We start from the raw sequence: 19,154 nt of genomic DNA, 5'->3' as shown, positions 1-19,154 counted from the left end.
ATGCTGTACTTTGTCAAACACCTCTTCTGCATCTATTGGGAGGATCATATGATTCTTGTCCTTTCTTTTATTAATGTAGTGTATCACATTGATTGATTTGTGGATAGCCCAGGAATAAATCCCAGGAATAAATCCCACTTGGTCATGGTGAATAATCCTTTTAATGTACTGTTGGATCCTATTGGTTAGTATTTTGGTGAGAATATTTGCATCCGTGTTCATTAGGGATATAAGTCTGTAATTCTCATTTTTGGTGGGATCTTTGTCTGGTTTTGGGACCAAGGTAATCCTGGCCTCATAGAAAGGGTTTGGAAGTTTTCCTTTAATTTCTGCTTTTTAAAAACAGTTCACAAGAATAGGTATTAATTCTTCTTTAAATGTTTGGTAGAATTCTCCTGGGGAGCCATCTGGTCTTGGGCTCTTGTTTGTTGGGAGATTTTTGATTACTGCCTCAATCTCCTTGCTGGTTATGGGTCTGTTCAGGTTTTCTATTTCTGCCTGTTTCAGTTTTGGTAGTTTATATGTCTCTGGGAATGCATCCATTTCTTCCAGATTGCCTAATTTGTTGCATATAGTTGCTCATAATATGTTCTTATATTTGCTTGTATTTCTTCGGTGTTGGTTGTGATTTCTCCTCTTTCGTTCATGATTTTATTTATTTGAGTCCTTTCTCTTTTCTTTTTGATAAGTCTGGCCAGGGGTTTATCAATCTTACTAATTCTTTCCTACTTTTGTTGATCTGTTCCACTGTTCTATGTGTGTGTGTGTGTGTGTGTTCTGTTTCATTGATTTCTGTTCTAATATTCATTACTTCTCTTCTCCTGCTGGGTTTAGGCTTTATCTGCTGTTCTTTCTCCAGCTCCTTTAGGTGTATGGTTAGGTTGTGTATTTGAGACCTTTCTCGTTTCTTGAGAAAGGCTTGTATTGCTATATACTTCCTTCTTAGGACTGCCTTTGCTTCATCCCAAAGGTTTTGGACAGTTGTGTTCATTTTCATTTGTTTCCATGAATTTTTCAAATTCTTTAATTTCCTGGTTGACCCATTCATTCTTTAGTAGGATGCTCTTTAGGCTCCATGTATTTGAGTTCTTTCTAAATTTCCTCTTGGGATTAGGTTCCAGTTTCAAAGCCTTGTGGTTTGATAATATGCAGGGAATGATCCTCATCTTTTGGTACTGGTTGAGACCTGATTTGTGACCCAGTATGTGGTCTATTCTGGAGAATGTTCCATATGCACTCCAGAAGAATGTGTATTCTGTTGTTTTAGGATGGAATGCTCTGAATATATCTGTGAAGTCTATCTGGTCCAGTATGTCATTCAAAGCCCTTGATTCCTGGGCGCCTGGGTGGCTCAGTTGGTTAAGCACTGCCTTCGGCTCAGGTCATGATCCTGGAGTCCCGGGATCGAGTCCCGCATCGGGCTCCCTGCTTGGCAGGGAGTCCGCTTCTCCCTCTGACCCTCCCCCCTCTCTTGTGCTTGCTCTCTCTCATTCTCTCTCTCTCAAATAAATAATCTTAAAAAAAAATCTTAAAAAAAAAAAAGCCCTTGATTCCTTGTTGATCTTCTGCTTAGATGATCTGTCCATTGCAGTGAGTGGGGTGTTGAAGTCCCCTACTATTATTGTATTATTATCAATGTGTTTCTTTAATTTTGTTATTAATTGGTTTATATAATTGGCTGCTCCCATATTAGGGGCATAAATATTTACATTTGTTAGATCTTCTTGTTGGATAGACCCTTTAATTATGATATAGTATCCTTCCTCATCTCTTATTACAGTCTTTGGTTTAAAATCTAATTTGTCTGATACAATGATTGCCACCCCTTTGATGTCCGTTAGAATGACAAATAGTTTCCCACCCCCCACTTTCAATCCAGAGGTGTCTTTGGGTCTAAAATGAGGCTTTTGCAGACAGCATATGGATGGGTCTTGCTTTTTTATCCAATCTGATACCCTGCATCTTTTGATTGGGACATTTAGCCCATTCACATTCAGGGTAACTATTGAAAGATACGAATTTTGTGCCATTGTATTACCTATGAAGTCACTGTTTCTGTATATTGTCTCTATATCTTTCTGATCTATGTTACTTTTGGGCTCTCTCTTTGCTTAAAAGATCCCCTTAATATTTCTTGCAGGACTGGTTTAATGATCACAAGTTCTTTTAGTTTCTGTTTGTCCTGGAAGCTTTTAATCTCTCCTTCTATTTTGAATGACAGCCTTGCTGGATAAGTTATTCTTGGCTGCATATTTTTCTCATTAGGACTCTGAATATATCATGCCAGTCCTTTCTGGTCTGCCAGGTCTCTGTGGATAGGTCTACTGCTAGCCTAATGTTTCTATCCTTGTTACAGACCTCTTGTCCTGAGCTGCTTTCAGGATTTTCTCTTTGACTCTGAGATTATGCAAGCTTCACTATTATATGTCGAGGTGTTGATCTATTTTTTATTGATTTTGAGGGGGGTTCTCTGTGCCCGTTAGGGAAGTTCTCTGCTATAATTTGCTCCAATATACCTTCTGCCCCCCTCTCTCTTTCCTGCTCTTCTGGGATCCCAATTATTCTAATATTGTTTCACTTTATGATATCACTTATCTCTCGAATTCTCCCCTCATGATCCAGTAGTTGTTTATCTCTTTTTTTCTCAGCTTTTTTATTCTCCATCATTTTGTCTTCTATATCACTAATTCTCTCTTCTGCCTCATTTATCCTAGCAGTTGGAGCCTCCAGTTTTTATTGCATCTCATTAATAGCCTTTTTGATTTCGACTTGGTTAAATTTTTGTTTTTTTATTTCTCCAGAAAGGGATTCTCTAGTGTCTTCTCTGCTTTTTTCAAGTCCAGCTAGTATCTTTATAATGGTTATTCTGAACTCTACTTCTGACATCTTACTTATAGCCATATGGATTAGGTCCCTGGCAGTTGGTACTTCCTCTTGTTCTCTTTTTTGAGGTGAGTTTTTCTGTCTTGTCATTCTGTCCAGAGAAGAATAAGTGAATGAGAGAAGAAAATGCTAAAATGACAACACCCCAGATAAATATACACTAAAGAAATCAGAAGATACCCGAAACCAAAAAAAAAAAAAAAAAAAAAAATTAAAAAAAGAGAAAAAGAGAGAATATAATGAGACAGTTGAACAGAACAGAGCAATACTCTGGATTCTGTGTGTATTCTGGTCTGTTTATTAGAAGAAACTGTATCTCAAAATTGTAAAGAAAGAAAACACTGTGTGTATACACACACACACAATATAAATTTATCTATATTTATGTATATCTATATATAACATATATATACAAAATATATGCAAAAATAAATACATTGAAATGATAGAATATAACTGTAAAGATGAAAATTAAAAAAGACTTTAAAAAAGAGAGAATATAATCAGTCTGGTGAAGAGAGCAAAGCAGTACACTAGATTGTGTGAGTATTTTAGTCTGTTCGTTAGAAGAAACCGCATCCCAAAATTGTAAAGAAAGAAAAAAATGTATATATATAATTAAATACTATATATATATGTGTGTGTGTGTATATATATATGCAATCAAAGGATAGAATATAATTAAATACAATCAAAGGATAGAATATAATTATAAAAATGAAAATTAAAAGACTTTAAAAAAGAGTTGATAAAATCAGAAATTGGTTGAAAAGAGAAAAAAATTAAAATTGAAAGACTAAAGAATCATGAGGAAAAAAACCATAAGTTTTATATACTAAATTCCCCTAGCACTGGAGTTTTGCAATTCTTTGTGATTGGTAAACTTAGTCTTAGCTGGATGTTCCTGGGGGAGGGGCCTGTTGTGCTGATTCTCAGGTATCTTTGCCTGGGCAGAACTGCACCACCCTTGCCACGGGGCCAGGCTAAGTAAACTGCTCCAGATTGCTCTATGTGGCTTTTGTTCCCTGAAGGTTTTCTGTGTGGCTTTAGAGGATGAGAATGAAAATGGCGGCTTCCCAACCTCCAGCCCCGGAGCTGAGAGCTCCCACCCTCCCACTCCTCAGTGCACCCTCAGGGAAAAGCAGTTAATCACTCCTGTCTCCCTGGTCTCTGTCTGCACTCCGTGCTCACTCAGCCTGCAACCCAGCATTTCTATCTCGGGCATGCAACCCTGCTTTGAGTCTCCAAACCCTGCAGACTCGTATGGCTCCTCCTGTGGGAGGTAGATGGGTCTCACCATGGTTCTACTGCTTGCTGGACTCCTGCTCAGAGAGTGGTTGCCCGACTGTGCCGGAGTTCATGGTTTATGGCAATGCCGAGCTGAAAGCCCACTCCTGGGCTCACTGATTGCAGTTTGCTTCCCCACTCCAATGCCTGGGAATTGTGCTGCACTCAGGCACCCCTATTCTTTCTATGACCCCAGGGATTCTGAGACCACACTGTCCCACCTAGGATTCTGCCCTGCTTTGCTGCCTTAGCACCTTTCAGGCAGGGATGCCCCTCACTGGAGCAGACTTCCAAATGTTCTGATTTTGCGCTCTGCTGCTATATCACTTTCTGATAGCTGGCCTCTGGAGGCTCCCTCCCTCTGTGGTTTATCTTCCAATATATTGCCTCGGATTCACTTCTCTGCACCTCCTACTTTGCAGAAAATGGTCCCTTTTCTATTTGTAGAATTGCAGCACTTCTTTTCTTAGATCCCCGGTTGAGTTCACAGGTGTTCAGAATGATTTGATAGCTATCTAGCTGAATTCCTGGGACCAGACAAAACTAAGGTCTCCTACTCCTCTGCCATCTTGGACTCTTCTCTCTGAGTGTTTAAATCATATTTAATGTAATCTTTTATACATTCAGATCTAAGTATACCATATTATTATTTGTTTCTATTTTTTTCCTGCTTTCAACCATTTTCTGCCTTCTTTTTTTGGAACATTTTTAGTATGCTTGTAAATTTATTTTGTATGTATTTTCACTATATTTCTGCATGTTTCTGGGGGTTGTTCTAAGGATTACCCTATACATATGTAATCTTTTACAGAATACTTACATAAATATTTTACCAATTCAAGTGGAATATAGAAGTTTTACCATTATATAGCTCTTTTTATCCTCCCTCTTTTATGCTGTGGTTTTCTTATGTATTACCATAACACACATTGAAAACATCAGACAATGTTTGTAAGTTTTGCTTTCAATGATCAAACATCTTTTAAACTTCCGAGAGGAGAATAATAGTTTGTTACATTTAACCTAGTCTTAACTATTCTATGTTTCTCTTCCTTCATTCTTGACTGCCCAGATGTCTTTTGGGTATCATTTCCATTCTGCATGAATAACTTCTTTTAAATTTTGAAAAGAGCAAATCTACTAAAAATGAATTAGCTTAGTTTTTCTTCATTTGAGAATATCTTTATTCTCTTTAATTCCTGAAGGATATTATCATTGGATATAGGACTCTGGGTTGACAGCTTTTTCTTTTAGCATTTTTTTTTAAATTTATTTTTAAGCAATTTCTACACCCAATGTGAGGCTTGAACGCACAACCCCGAGATCAAGAGTCCCACACTCCACTGAGTCAGGCAGATGCTCCTCTTTTAGCACTTTAAAAATGTTATTTCTTTTACTTCTGTATTCCACAATTTCTTTCTTTTTTTAAAGATTTTATTTATTTATTTGAGACAGAGAGAATGAGAGACAGAGAGCATGAGAGGGAGGAGGGTCAGAGGGAGAAGCAGACTCCCGCCGAGCAGGGAGCCTGATGCGGGACTCGATCCCGGGACTCCAGGATCATGACCTGAGCCGAAGGCAGTCGCTTAACCAACTGAGCCACCCAGGCGCCCATGTATTCCACAATTTCTGATGAGAAATCTGATATTATTCAAATCATAAAATGGGTTTTTTTCTCTAGTTGCTTTCAAGATATTTGTCTTTAGTTTTTGACAGTTTGATTATGATTTGTTTGGTAGTAGATTTTTTGAGTTTATCCTGTTGAGATTCACTGAGCTTCTTGAATCTTTCTTTTGCCAAATTTGAAGGTTTTTTTTGCCACTATAATTTCAAATATTTGTTCTGCACCACACTTTTTCTACTGTCTTTCTGAGACTCCATTGACACAAATATCAGACCTCTTTCATATTGCCCCAAAGGTGTTTGAGACTCTGTTCATTCTTATTTTCCTCTGCTTGTTCAGATAATTTCTATTGATGTATCTTCAAATTCATGAACTCTTCCTATGACAATTCCATTCTGCTATTGAGCCTATCTGATGAGTTTTTTCTTTTTTGCTTTGGTTATTACATTTTTGAGCTTGAAAATTACAATTTGGTTCTTCTTTATGTCTTTTATGTTGTTTTCTGAGACTTTCTATTAATTTCAAAAATGTTTTTTTCTTTGTGTGTTGGAGCATTTTTATAATAGTTGCTTTGAAGTCTTTATCAGATAGTTCCAACATCTTTGTCATCTTGGTTGTGTCAGCATCTATTGGTTGTCTTTTCCAAAGCAGATTGAGATTTTCTTCGTTCTTCATATGTGAAGTGATTTTGAATTAATATCATGGACATTTTGAATATTAAGTTATGAGACTAGATTTTAAACCCTTTGGAAAATGTTTAAATTTTGTTTTTGCAGGAATTTGCCTTGGTTTGGTTCAGGCTACAAGTTTCAATCAATTTTCTGTGTTTTATAGTTTCAATGTCAATTTGTTTTTCACAGCCTTTGCAGTACTATTCAGAGATATGGGACATCCAGTGGCCAATCTGGTGGTTTATCTTAGAGTTCAGTTCTCAGAATTTATGGTGTACTGTTTAGGGTCAAATCCATGTAGCTCAGGGTGAACCCAGGAGTTCATAAACAATGTTATGAAGTTATTTTCCTGAGCTCTCCCTCTTCACAATTTACTTGGTGCTTTATAGTCTCCTAGAGCTCCTTTAATTAGTGTTGGATTTGGTTCTGATGCAGTTGAATTACTTGGAATCAGTTGGGTCCTTTTGAAGCTTGCTTTTTAAAGCTTTTTAATGATGATCTCAGAGCAACTTTTATACTAATTTAGCTCTACTACTAAGGCAGCATTCTTCAGATGAGTCTACTGAATGCCCCATGTATTATGAGATCTTTTTGCTCTGGCTGATGGAATCACAAATCATTCTCAATTCTTAGTGAGCTACAGGAATTGTTCTACCTACAATTTTCTGGTAATTCTTTCCTTGTCGTTGGGTAGTAATCCTCTCATGTATGTGTAGATTAATACTCAACCAAAGAGTTAATGCTAATCTCCAGAACTCAGCAGTTCTCTCTTCTTTGGCACTCTACTCCCATATTCTAGATTCTTTGGCCTTCCTCTTATCTCTTTCCTCTACTCATTCAGACCATCAAGCTCTGTTCAGGTTTTACTTTCCTATGCTGTGGCATGGAAACTACATCCAGACAGTAAGCTGATGCAGTTGTAAGGTTTCCAGCTGGATTGTTTACCTTTTTTAGAGGTTTACTTAGTCCTGTGCTGCCTATTGTCCAATGCCTGAAAACTGTTTTTTTTTCCCCCCACATAAATTGTCCAATTTTTTAGTTATTTAAGGCTTGAGGGTAAAGTTGGTCCCTATTGCAATGTCTTAGCCCAAAGCAGAAGTGTCAAAGATTTTATTTTTTTACCCATTCACTAGCCTATTTCTTTTTGATAGAACCTAGAGATTCATGTCACCATCTTTAAAGATTTCCAAACTTTTTACACCTAAAACTAATACAATGTTATATGGCAACATAAAAGAAATGAATTAATTTCAAAAAAGATTTCCAGACATTTAAAATCCAAATATTTTCCTTTACTTGTTCATTTTAACACACACTAAACTAAGAAACTTTCTGTTTTTTCTAAGTGAGATGACTTCATAGTCAAGATTGTACTGCTACTCTGTTGAAGTTTCTTGGTTTTCTTTGACTTATTTGATGAGCTCATGGAGTTGTTTTGAGGATCAAGTAGTATAACATTTGAAATACTTTAAAATGTGTTATTCAAATGTAACATACTATTCTGAGCCATCAGGTGGACTTTACAAATGAAGCCCTAGTGGACATTGTATTAATATTTTTCTAAAGATATTATTTATATAAAAAGTTATCCGCCCCCCCACAAGTATTGAGAATCTTTAGGAGAGTAAATATTTGTATTCTGATTTTATAAATAAAAATTTCCCCACTACAACTTCCTTTTAGTTTGGTATGCTCATAATTAAGGGATTTGTAACTGTATTGACATAACAGCCTGTTATCTTTCAAAATTGGCAAAGAGTGGGGAATGAGAACTATGTGCTTTAGGAGGCTATCACTTTTGATTCAGTGTAACTTTGAATAGCTCTGGATGGAAGAATTTAAATATATTAAACCAGAAGATTATATTTAACCTAGTTAATAGTTCAATCTTTTGGTTACCACCTCTGTAATTTTTTTAACATAGTAACTTTATGTATTTAAGCAACTGATAATTTCTTGAATAGCTTTCATGAGGACTTAGTTTTTTTTTTTAAAAGAACGATTTCAAATTGTACAGGTAAATGAAATAATTAAATATGTTTCTCTTGCTTAGCAATTATGGAATGGTCAGGCTTGGATGAATTTCCTTCTAACAGAAAGTTATCAAATATATCAGAATGCTATCTACAATATAGGAAGAAAAGCACTTTATCTTCCAGACTGTTGGAACCATCATTATTCCCAAAGTTAAATAAAAAAACCCTCCAACATCATAAAATTATGGAGGACAATGATTACCTTGAATTTAAAAGATCAAAAAATCCTTCGCAAATAAAAAAATTCCTAAATGGGGTTGATAGCAGTAATACAGGATTCCAGGAACCATATTCAAAGGATGGCATAAACTTTAAGAAATATTCAGAGAAGATTGAAATTCATGACTCAAAGTCTATACCACATAACTTGAAGAGTATTACAAGCCTCAAAAAGTCTCTGGATAAAAGTGATACTTTTAGTATCCCCAAACTTCAGAAGCCAACTGTGAGAAGGCATTCCAGCCCCCTAAAACAGGTTTCATTAAAGGAAAAAGCTACAACGAATGCTCTGGGTCAGTATCATATACGTAAGTCAAAATCTAGCTCCTTGAGTTCTTGAGTTATCACCAAAACAAGCTGAATTAATCAGTTAATAGATAGTTGTATGCATTTCAATTGTCAGTACTTTCGAGTAACTGCCACTTCTGGTCTATAGGCCAATGCATATAACACTGTGGTTTTGATCGTTGTGCCTTTCCAGATGCTCCCTTTTTCAGATGCCTAACTTTGACCAAGAAGCTTATTTGTGATTAACTGGACTCACTCAAGTTCCCTAGAAAATAGAGGGCCTGTTTTCTTTTGGAAATAGTTATTTTATAATTTATTTAACAAAGTATGTAAGAAGTCTATGTGAAATTTTTGCTCAGGTTCCATAATTTAAATATATGATATCCATATCCAGTATAATATGATAATACTTCAGATATTATCTCTTATGGATGTGGGAACATCAAGAGAAAATTAATATTAAACATCTCAGCCGCCCAGGGCTTTATGGACTTCCTCAAAGATGAGCAAGGTTTCCCACCAATATATGTTTTATTCCTTCTGTGGTACCTCTATCACAGAAATACTGTGTATGGAACTCCTTCCTGTAGTCCTTAGCTGAAGTTACTTAGGTTATGTTTATTTTTTTTAAAGAAACGTAGTGATCTTTTTATTGCATTTCATATTACATGTAATTGCTAAAATGAGTGCTTAGTGAAATATTAGTGATTCTTATACAGCAATACATGTTTTCAATAACTCAGTTGAAAAGGGAGTGTGCTCTATTAAGGAGGCACAATGATATTTATTTTGATTCCTTTACCAATGCACTACTATTACTCTGTGCCCCATTCCTATTTCTGAGTTCTTTATATTCCAGGAAGAATTAAAACCCTGCTAAGAGAATAATGGAGTAGTAGGCATTTAGCCATTGAGTAGAAGAAGACTGTGGAAGAAAGTGGTTATCTATCTTCCTGGTGTCACTAAAATTAAATCACCTACCATTGCCGTACTTAATGTTCTGTGCATAGAGAAGTGTGAAATAGTTTATCTGATAACTTCTTAAAATAAATTGGTGGTAATTTAGCATCTATGAAATGTGACTGTCACTTGATTTACATTTTAAAAACATTTTTAACTTTTCATTCAAAATCATTAAATAATTTTAAAATCATAATAATTACACAAAAGTAAAGACGTTCCTATTTACTCCTCATCTAGTTTTCCCACGTGTTAAGATCTTGTATAACTACAGTAAATGCACTAAACAAGGAAATTAACACTGATACAATATTATTTACTATTCTGAAGACCTTATTTGATTTTTTTCATTTGTTCCATAAATGTTCTTTGTCTGGTTCAAGGTCTCATCCAGGATCACACATTACATTTAGTTGTCATGTGTCCTTAGTCTCCTCCAATCTGGGATGGTTTCATGACTGTGACACTTTTGAAGAGTATTGACTAGTTATTTTGTATAATGTCCCTCATTTGAAGTTTTCCTTGTATTTCTTCATGAATAAGTTCAGGTTATGCATTTTTGGCTGGAATACCACCAAAATGATATTGTACCCATCCCAGTGCATGATATTAGGGGGCTTATCATGAGGCCATGTATATCTGCTTCTAAAATTTTATGATTTTGAAGTTTGTGAACTGAAAGCGTGGTAGACTAAAGTGATGATGGGAAGGGGAAGAACTCTCATTTTTTGCTTGGAATCCTAGAATTTGAACACATTGATGTTTTGATCTCTTGAACTCATTCATTATATCTTAATCAGAACCAAGCAGCATTGGCTGAGCCACTTGAACAAGTTGTTCCTCCAAACAAGTAGTTTATAAGTGTTTATAGAATTTTCAATATTGTTTTCTGTTTGAACTATAAAGGAAGTATTTAGATATAATGTAAGATACAACAGAAATATGAAGAAAAAAGCAGTCCTATAAAATAATATTAAGTAGATAAAACTTGCTTTCTGACTACTAAAGATTTTGGGTGCTAATTGTTGCTTAAGACACATAAATTCTGTTGCTGAATAGTACTTTACATTTTGTATATTTAGAAAATATCTGTGAAGCTATCAGTAAACTCCAAGAAAATTACATTGCTGCAGAAGAACTTAAGTCCATTTTGCCTTCAATAGGAATTACTTTATCAGACAAAGTGTTCAAGAAGATTGTGACAGACACTACTCAAAATGGTGAGACTAATAATGCCAAACTTCTTGAGAAAATAGATACTTTTATGGGATAGTTTTAAATGATGGAATAAGTTCTCTCAACTAGGAATGGAGCAGAATGGGCTAAAGAAGATTCTAAAAGAACAGATATAAAAATGGAAAGTAGTATATAAAAAAAAGTTCCTGGAAAGTCTTACCTAATGGATTGGTTTGGAGAAGCTAAGCCTTTTGTATCTCAATTGTTTATGTAAGACTCCATGACTATCCCTAGCTATGTCTGCTAGTATGGGACAGGTACTGGGGAAGTCTGATCCAGTTGTAGGGAGGTTCAGGCAGTAAGACCACAATATCCAAGGGGTACAAAAATCTCTAAGCAAATAGCTTAAGGATCCAAGAAGAAATAATTGGAGATTCCAAAATGGAGAAGGAGTGCTACAGCTAGGAATTTAGGGCTAGTGCTACTTATACAAGTAGGCAGGCAGTTAGCATCTAGATGATGTTAAATGGCACATCCCAGTCACCAGCGTAAATTCAATGCAGAGTTTAAGTTTCCAGGAAGGGTTGTTGTATTAGAGAAGTTGTTTTATCATTAAGAACTGTCCATAGCAGAAGTTCAGTTGAGGAGAAGGCAGAAGCAACATTTTGGGGAAAGAATGACTTGGGAATATGTTAGAAATGAATTCTTAGAACCTGAGCAAAATTTCCTAGCTAAGGCAAAGAGAAAGAAGATTTGATTAAAAAAATATCTAAAGAATAGGTGCTACTAAAATTATTGAGCTCTTTATGTTGCTTATCAGGATTGGTATAAGCACTATGAAGGGTTTGTACCTAAAAATAGATAATTATTTGGATTAGCTGGATACTAGGGGTAGAGATGGGGACACTTGGGTATGTAAGGACTGGTTAGTATTGTCAAGGTATCTTAATGGATAGCATATTGACTGGGTTTTCATGATGGTATGAAATAGACTCAAATTTCTCATGGTCCAACTATATGGGCACTTTTCCTTTTTCCTATATCTATCAAGAACTAAGTACCTAATCCAGTCCATTGCACTTTATAGTAGATATTTAAAAATTGTTGAGTAATTGTTGAAATGAAATGAACTGACCTAATTTAGAAAGACTCATCTAGGGAAACAAGATATGACGACTCAGTAGGATGATGATGAAGTGAGGGAGAATTCTTTCATAGTTGTATTAAAATATGAATTTACCTTTTATGCAAAAACACAACAGAGTGCATAATCCAACTCTTTATTTTACAGAAAGTGGAATGGTGACCTTAGATGACTTTATGAATGCTCTCGCCATAGACCAAAGTCTTCCTGAATATGATGGTAGGTGGGAAGTTTATTTTAAAATGATTTGGAGGAAAGAAGCAGTTAGGTTGAAAAGAGTTAGGTTCAACTGAACTGAGTTTGCTTTTCAGATAGAGACTTAATAGTCCTGAAATCCTCAGGCAAGCCATTTGCCAGTTTTTTAAAGACTTGTTCTATCAAGGTAATAATAGCTAACTTGCTTACTTCACAGAGTTGTTAAGTGGATTTTAAAAACTGTACTATATAAATGTACAGTAATAGTAAGGTAATGAGATGAAATAGGTACTTAGCTCCATTCTTAGCAATTGATGGTTGATTTGATTTTTAATTTTTTTAAAGATTTTATTTATTTGTGAGAGAGAGAGAGACAGAGAGAGGGACAGCACAAGCAGGGGGAGCGACAGGCAGAGGGAGAAGTAGGCTCCCCACTGAGCAAGTAACCCAATGCAGCGCTCCATCCCAAGACCCTGGGATCATGACCCGAGCCAAAGGCAGACGTTTAACCAACTGAGTCACCCAGGTGTCCCTGATTTTTAATTTTTTATAAGGAACTTGTTTGAATGAAATACTGGTTTGGTTTGCCTTTGTTTTAGAGCATTTCTAAAAGCAGTTCTATTGACATACAATTTACATACATAAATTTCACCCATCCAATTTTTATGAAATTCAGAGTCCTACAACTGTTACCACAAACCAGTTTTTAAAATTTTTGCTTGCAATGATTTTATTTTTTATACAAATAATTAAATATTTTTCAGCAAGATTAAAAGAAATGGAAGATAATAAGGCTTGCTCTTTTTATTTCCTTTTATTTATTCATATGCTAAAGAAGAAAGATAAGCTTTTTGTCTCTTCCCAAAAGATTTCTCAGATAAGGAAAAATTAATCCAAAGGAAAAGATTTTCTCTTATACTTAGATAAAAAGTCTCATGTTAAAAGCTACATTATCATTTGTCGTTTCTGATGAATGTAAGTGCTTAAGTGTCTGGATTTCTTGAAGACACTATTAGCAAATCAATTTCTTGAATGCTTCACCATGCAATCATTTTTTCACCAACTCAGTCATTGTTTCATTGCTGTTTTTTGAAGTAATGTCTTGGTCACAACTAACTACCCTCCCCCCAGCTGCACCCTTTCCCCATTATACTATTTTTGTTTTTATTTTTAATTTTTTTTAAAGATTTTATTTATTTTTTGACAGAGAGAGAGAGACAGTGAGAGAGGGAACACAAGCAGGGGGAGTGGGAGAGGGAGAAGCAGGCTTCCCGTGGAGCAGGGAGCCCAATGAGGGGCTCAATCCCAGGACCCTGGGATCATGACCTGAGCCGAAGGCAGGAGCTTAACGACTGAGCCACCCAGTCGCACCCCCATTATACTATTTTTAAATTTTATTTTTAATTGTATTTAACACATAACAAAATTTACCATCTTAGCCATTTGTAAGTGTATAATTCAATAATGTTAGGGTTAAATATATTCACACTGTTGTACCACCAATCTCCAGAATTTTTTCACCTTGCAAAACTGAAACTCTGTACCCATTAAACAACAACTACCCATCCCTGCCCCTCCAGTTTCTGGCAGCCATCATTCTACTTTCTGTTTCTGTGAATTTGCCCACTCCAGATGTTTGAGTGGAATCATACAGTATTTGTCTTTTTGTGAATGGCTTATTTCACTTATCATAATACGCTCAAGATTCATCTATGTTGTAGTGTATGTCAGAATTTCCTTCCCTTTTATTCTAACTAATATTCTATTGCATGTGTATACCATATTTAGTTTGTCCTTTCATTCATTAATAGACAGTTGTGTTACTTCTACCTCTTGGCAGTTGTGCCTAGTGCTGCTGTGAATGTGAGTGTGCAAATACCTCTTTTGAATTCCTGCATTCAATTCTTTGGAAATTGGACCAGAAGTGGACACAATCCAGTTTTATAACATTTCCATCATTCCTAAAATTCTCTCGTGCCCATTTGCAGTTAAATCTCTACCTACATCCCCAGACAACCACTTATCTACTTTTTTTTTTTTTAAGATTTTATTTATTTATTTGAGAGAGAACAAGCATGAGCGGGGTGGGAGTGGGGAGGGGCAAAGAGAGCAGGAGAAGCAGACTCCCTGCTGAGTAGGAAGCCCCACCAGCGGGGCGGGAGGGGGGTGCGTGGGCTCCATCCCAGGACCCTGAGATCATGTTGGAAGCCGAAGGCAGATGCTTAACCGACTGAGCCACCTAGGCACCCCACTTATCTACTTTCTATCTCTATAAATTTGCTTCTTTTTTTACATTTAATATAAACAAAATCATATAACATGTGGTCTTTTGTGCCTGACTTCCTTCACTTTTTTCACTTTCATTAGCCATTCATAGGTCTACTGGCAACAAATTCTCTTAGTTTTCCTTCATCTGAGAACATCTTGATTTCCTTCTTACACCTGAATATTTTTTTCTGAGTACGGGATCTTACGTTGACAGTACTTTCCTTTCAGTACTTGAAAAATATTGTGCAAATTTATTCCAGCTTCAACTGTTTCTGATATAAATCCTGTCATTCAGATTGGTTTTCTTTCCCTACAATGTTTTTCCTTGGATGCTTTCAAGGTTTTTTCCCTTGTCTTTAGTTTTTAGAAGTTTAATTATGATGTTTCTTGACATGGATTTCTTGGGATTTATCCTGTTTGAGGTTCACTTTTTTTTTTTGGATCTATAGGCTAGTGTTTCTTGCTAAAAATTTGGGAAATGTTCAGGCATTATTTCTTTGAGTACCTTTTTAACCGTGGTCTCTTTCTCTTCTTCTGGGACACAAATGTTAGATTTTTTTTTTAAGGGTTTTTTTTTTTTTTTTTTGAAAGACAGCGAGCTAGCGAGTGGGAGCATGGGCAGAGGGTTGGGGCAGAGGTAGAGGGATAAGCAGACTCCTGGCTGAGCAGGGAGCCCGACGACAATGTGGGACTTGATCCCAGGATCCTGAGATCATGACCTGAGCTGAAGTCACATGCTTAACTGACTGAGCCACCCAGGTGCCCCATTAGATTGTTTTTTTATTCCTACAGGTCCCTGAAATGGTTCATTTTTTTGGTCAATTTTCTCAGTGTTGTTCATTGGGTGATTTCCATTGCTGTCTTTCCATTCATTGATTCTTTTTATTTATTTATTTTTTTATTCTTATGTTAATCCCCATACATTACATCATTAGTTTTAGATGAAGTGTTCCATGATTCATTGTTTGTGCATAACACCCAGTGCTCCATGCAGAATGTGCCCTCCTCAATAACCCACCACCAGGCTAACCCATCCTCCCACCCCCTCCCCTCCAGAACCCTGTTTGTTTTTCAGAGTCCATCGTCTCTCATGGTTTGTCTACCCCTCCGTTCATTGATTCTTTCCTTTCTTTCCTCCCTTCAGCTCTTGAGTTGATCCACTGAGCTTTTTATTTTAGTTATTGTATTTTTTAGTTATGAAATTTCCATTTGGACTTTGTGTGTTGGTGTCTGTGGCAATAGACAAAGCACACTGCTTTCTCAGTCTTCACATACCGGCCTTGTACAGGAGAAGACCCTCACCAGTCAGTCCAGCCATATATTCTCTGGGCCTCTATGGACTTTTTCCTTCTCCAGGCTCCAGGACTGACAAGATACATGCTGGTTCTTGAAAAGCTGTGGTGCTGGATGCATGGATAATCTCTTTCCCTCTCCAGGGGGAAACTAAGAGCTGGGATTTTTAATCTACTCTGCTCAGCAGAGGGGAGGATCACTGGCATCTACCAGCCCAAGCCACCACCTTTATTTTATCTAAACAACTAGGCTGTGCTAGAATCATCAGAGCTCCAAGCCGGGCAAGACAAGAGCAAGTCTTCTGGGGAGGCCTTTTGGAAAAGTTGGACTGGTGGATGTGTGAACCAATGGCTCCTTTTCCTTGGGTGAAGCTGGGAGCTCTTCTGGATCATATGGTGCTGCACTGGGGGGCAGGGTCTCCAGCTTTTGTGGGAGGTTTTCCCAAATCTTCCTACCAGCTTCAATGCATCTGGTTTTGTCTTCTCCTAGGGTGTAAGAGCCTTTCAGTTAGTTTCTGGTTTCTCACAAAGGGAATTTATTTTTGAATTTCTGCTGAATCAGTGTGTTTGTGGGAAGAAGGGTCCAAGACTTCCTACTCAACCATCTTGCTGATGTCACTCATCAGCTGTTTACTTTTAAATGAGAATTTCTTTCACCTAAAAATTCCTTTCACGAGATAGGAACATGTATCTTGTACATATTTATATATAAGAATCATCTTTTTAAGAATCATCTAATTCAGACATCATTTTGATGATCATTTCTTTGTTTAGCAATCCATAATGATTTCCAGCGACTGCCTAAAGTTGATAAACTCCTGATAATGGCTTTAATGCCCTCCACTGCCCAACTTCCTCACTTTACCTATCCTAATCTTCTATTAGAGGAAGTCTATTTGAGTTTAAGTCGTTCCAAAGTTTACATACACATACACACACACACACACACACATGCGTGTCTATCAACCCCCTTAATAATTCTGTATATTTGCAAGTTATTTTAAGAAAGTTTTCATTGCAGTAAAAATTTACCTGTTTAAATTTAATGAATGGAATACTGCCCAAATTTGTGAAGCATATATTCCAAAGTATTATAAAAAGACATGTAGGATAGTTATTTCTAAGTAAAAATATTTATATACACAGAAGATAAACTAAGATAAATTTACCAAAGACTGAGCCATGTATTGCTACAAAACCTTACCACAATTCATCATTTGGGATTGAGGGTTTTCTACTTCTGTTTCTGCTACTGAGAAACAGACTGCTAGGAAATTTTAAATTATTAGAGAATTAAATGAGGAAATTGTATAATATTTTTCTTCCTATGCATTTAAACTGCAATTAAATTGGCACTTCCTTAAATAAAGAGACTATAACAAAGTAGAATATATTTTTGGCTCTGATTTTGTACCTTGTTGGTTTTCAGTATTATTAAGAATTCTGGTAATTCTTTTTATACATAACATTTCTAAAGTTCTTGTTTGTTAACTTAGTGTTAGAACTAAAATTCATCTTACTGTTGGTGTTTTCTTTTTGACTTATATTTAATACTTAATAGCATACTGCTTTATTTTCAGTGTTGACTGATATCATTAAAGCCATTGATAAAATTAAAGATGAAAATATGGACTATGAGGATCTGAATACTTGTCTTCAGGGTTTTGGAGTTTACCTTTCTAAGCCAGAATTTGAAAAGATCACAGAGTTGACTGAAGCTAATGGTAAGTGATATATTTTCAGGAAAACTGGGTTTACACATATGAAAGAGGGTCATTTGCTATTTTTTCTCTTCAGAATAATGACTTTTATTTTTATTAGAATAAAGATCATTAAAATTAAACCAATACAGAAAAATACTCAAAAGTACAACAAAACACACAAAATCCCATTACCCAGAAATAACCAGTAATAACCATCTTTTCAGACATTTTTTTTCCTATAGGCAAACATGCAAACAAAAAGAAGGATTTCTGATTTTCCTTTCTGACAAGGTAGACGTCAGGACAAAAGACATTAAATGGGACAAAGGACTCTGTATTATGTCAAAGCCCACAATTAATAATGAAGGTACTAGTATTGACCCTTATAACTAGCTAACTTTGTTATAGTTATGAATAACTAACTTTGACTAGTTTCACCCTTATAACTTAGCAACAACTTTTCTAAAGGGGATGGGTGGTAGTGAGGTAGACAAATGTGTGGGGTTATAGGTGAAATGCGAATAGCCATGAATTGATAATACTTGCAGCTAGAGGGAGAGTAAATGAGCTTTTATTACAATATACTTTTTATTTTGTGTATATTTAAAATTTTCCATAATAAAAAGTAAAAAAAAAGTAAAAAAGAAATAGGAACAAATATAAGATATGTAAGAAAATGATAAGACTTTGTTAAGACATTATAGAATATCTAAATAAATGGGAATATATCCCATATTCATGGATTCAGAGACCCAAGACAGTCAATTCTCCTAATTAATTTATTTATCCAAAGCAGTTCTGTTAAAACCTTTACTTTTTTGATGAGTTAATTCTAGTATTATTATTATAAAGGCCAAGAATAGCTAAAACACTCTTGAGGAAAAAAAAACAAACAAACGTGTATAGGGGTGTGTGAGTGGTGTTGGAGGGAACTTGCTCTCCTGGATGTCAAAACTCATTATAAAGCTATAGTAAGTAAAACAGTGTGAGAATGGCACAGGGATAGAGAAATTGACTGATAGGACAGGATAAGAAACTTCCAAACATATCCACACATATATATGGAAACATATATAATGAGGTGGCTGATCACAGGGGGGAAAAACACCGTTTAATAAATGGTGCTAGAATAATTAATTATTCAAATGCAAAAAATGAAATCAGATCCCTATCTATGTATCATATTCAGTAATAATTTCCAGATGTGAACAGTAAAAGTTTTAGAAAAAGAAGAAAATTTTTCTGGCTTACAGTTAGGAAGGATTATTTTTAAGAGACAAAATCACTAACCAGAAAAAAAGATTGATAAATTTGACTACATTAAATTAAAGACTTTTCTTTATTAAAAGATAATACAAACAGAATGAAAATACAAGCCACAAATGGAGTGAAGATTATTTGCAATACT

At 35.7% G+C, this 19,154-nt stretch overlaps 1 protein-coding gene and 1 pseudogene across 1 annotated transcript in view; both read left to right on the top strand.

Moving 5' to 3' along the window:
• LOC102741282 (EF-hand calcium-binding domain-containing protein 13) overlaps positions 1–19,154 on the top strand; it is a 62,656-nt gene that overhangs the window by 25,349 nt on the left and 18,153 nt on the right. Inside the window, exons 7-9 of the mRNA XM_081804741.1 lie at positions 11,051–11,188; positions 12,436–12,507; positions 17,624–17,767. Of these exons, the coding sequence (XP_081660867.1) occupies positions 11,051–11,188; positions 12,436–12,507; positions 17,624–17,767 (354 nt within the window). The remainder of the gene's footprint in view (positions 1–11,050; positions 11,189–12,435; positions 12,508–17,623; positions 17,768–19,154) is intronic.
• LOC145717314 (EF-hand calcium-binding domain-containing protein 13 pseudogene) lies at positions 8,392–9,289 on the top strand (annotated as a pseudogene).

Source organism: Leptonychotes weddellii, chromosome 15 (assembly GCF_054177405.1).
Source record: "Leptonychotes weddellii isolate Sample4059 chromosome 15, ASM5417740v2, whole genome shotgun sequence".
Classification (NCBI taxonomy): Eukaryota; Metazoa; Chordata; class Mammalia; order Carnivora; family Phocidae; genus Leptonychotes; species Leptonychotes weddellii.
The sequence above is the reverse complement of the archived record's forward strand: the minus strand, read 5'-3'. Positions and strand labels throughout refer to the sequence as shown.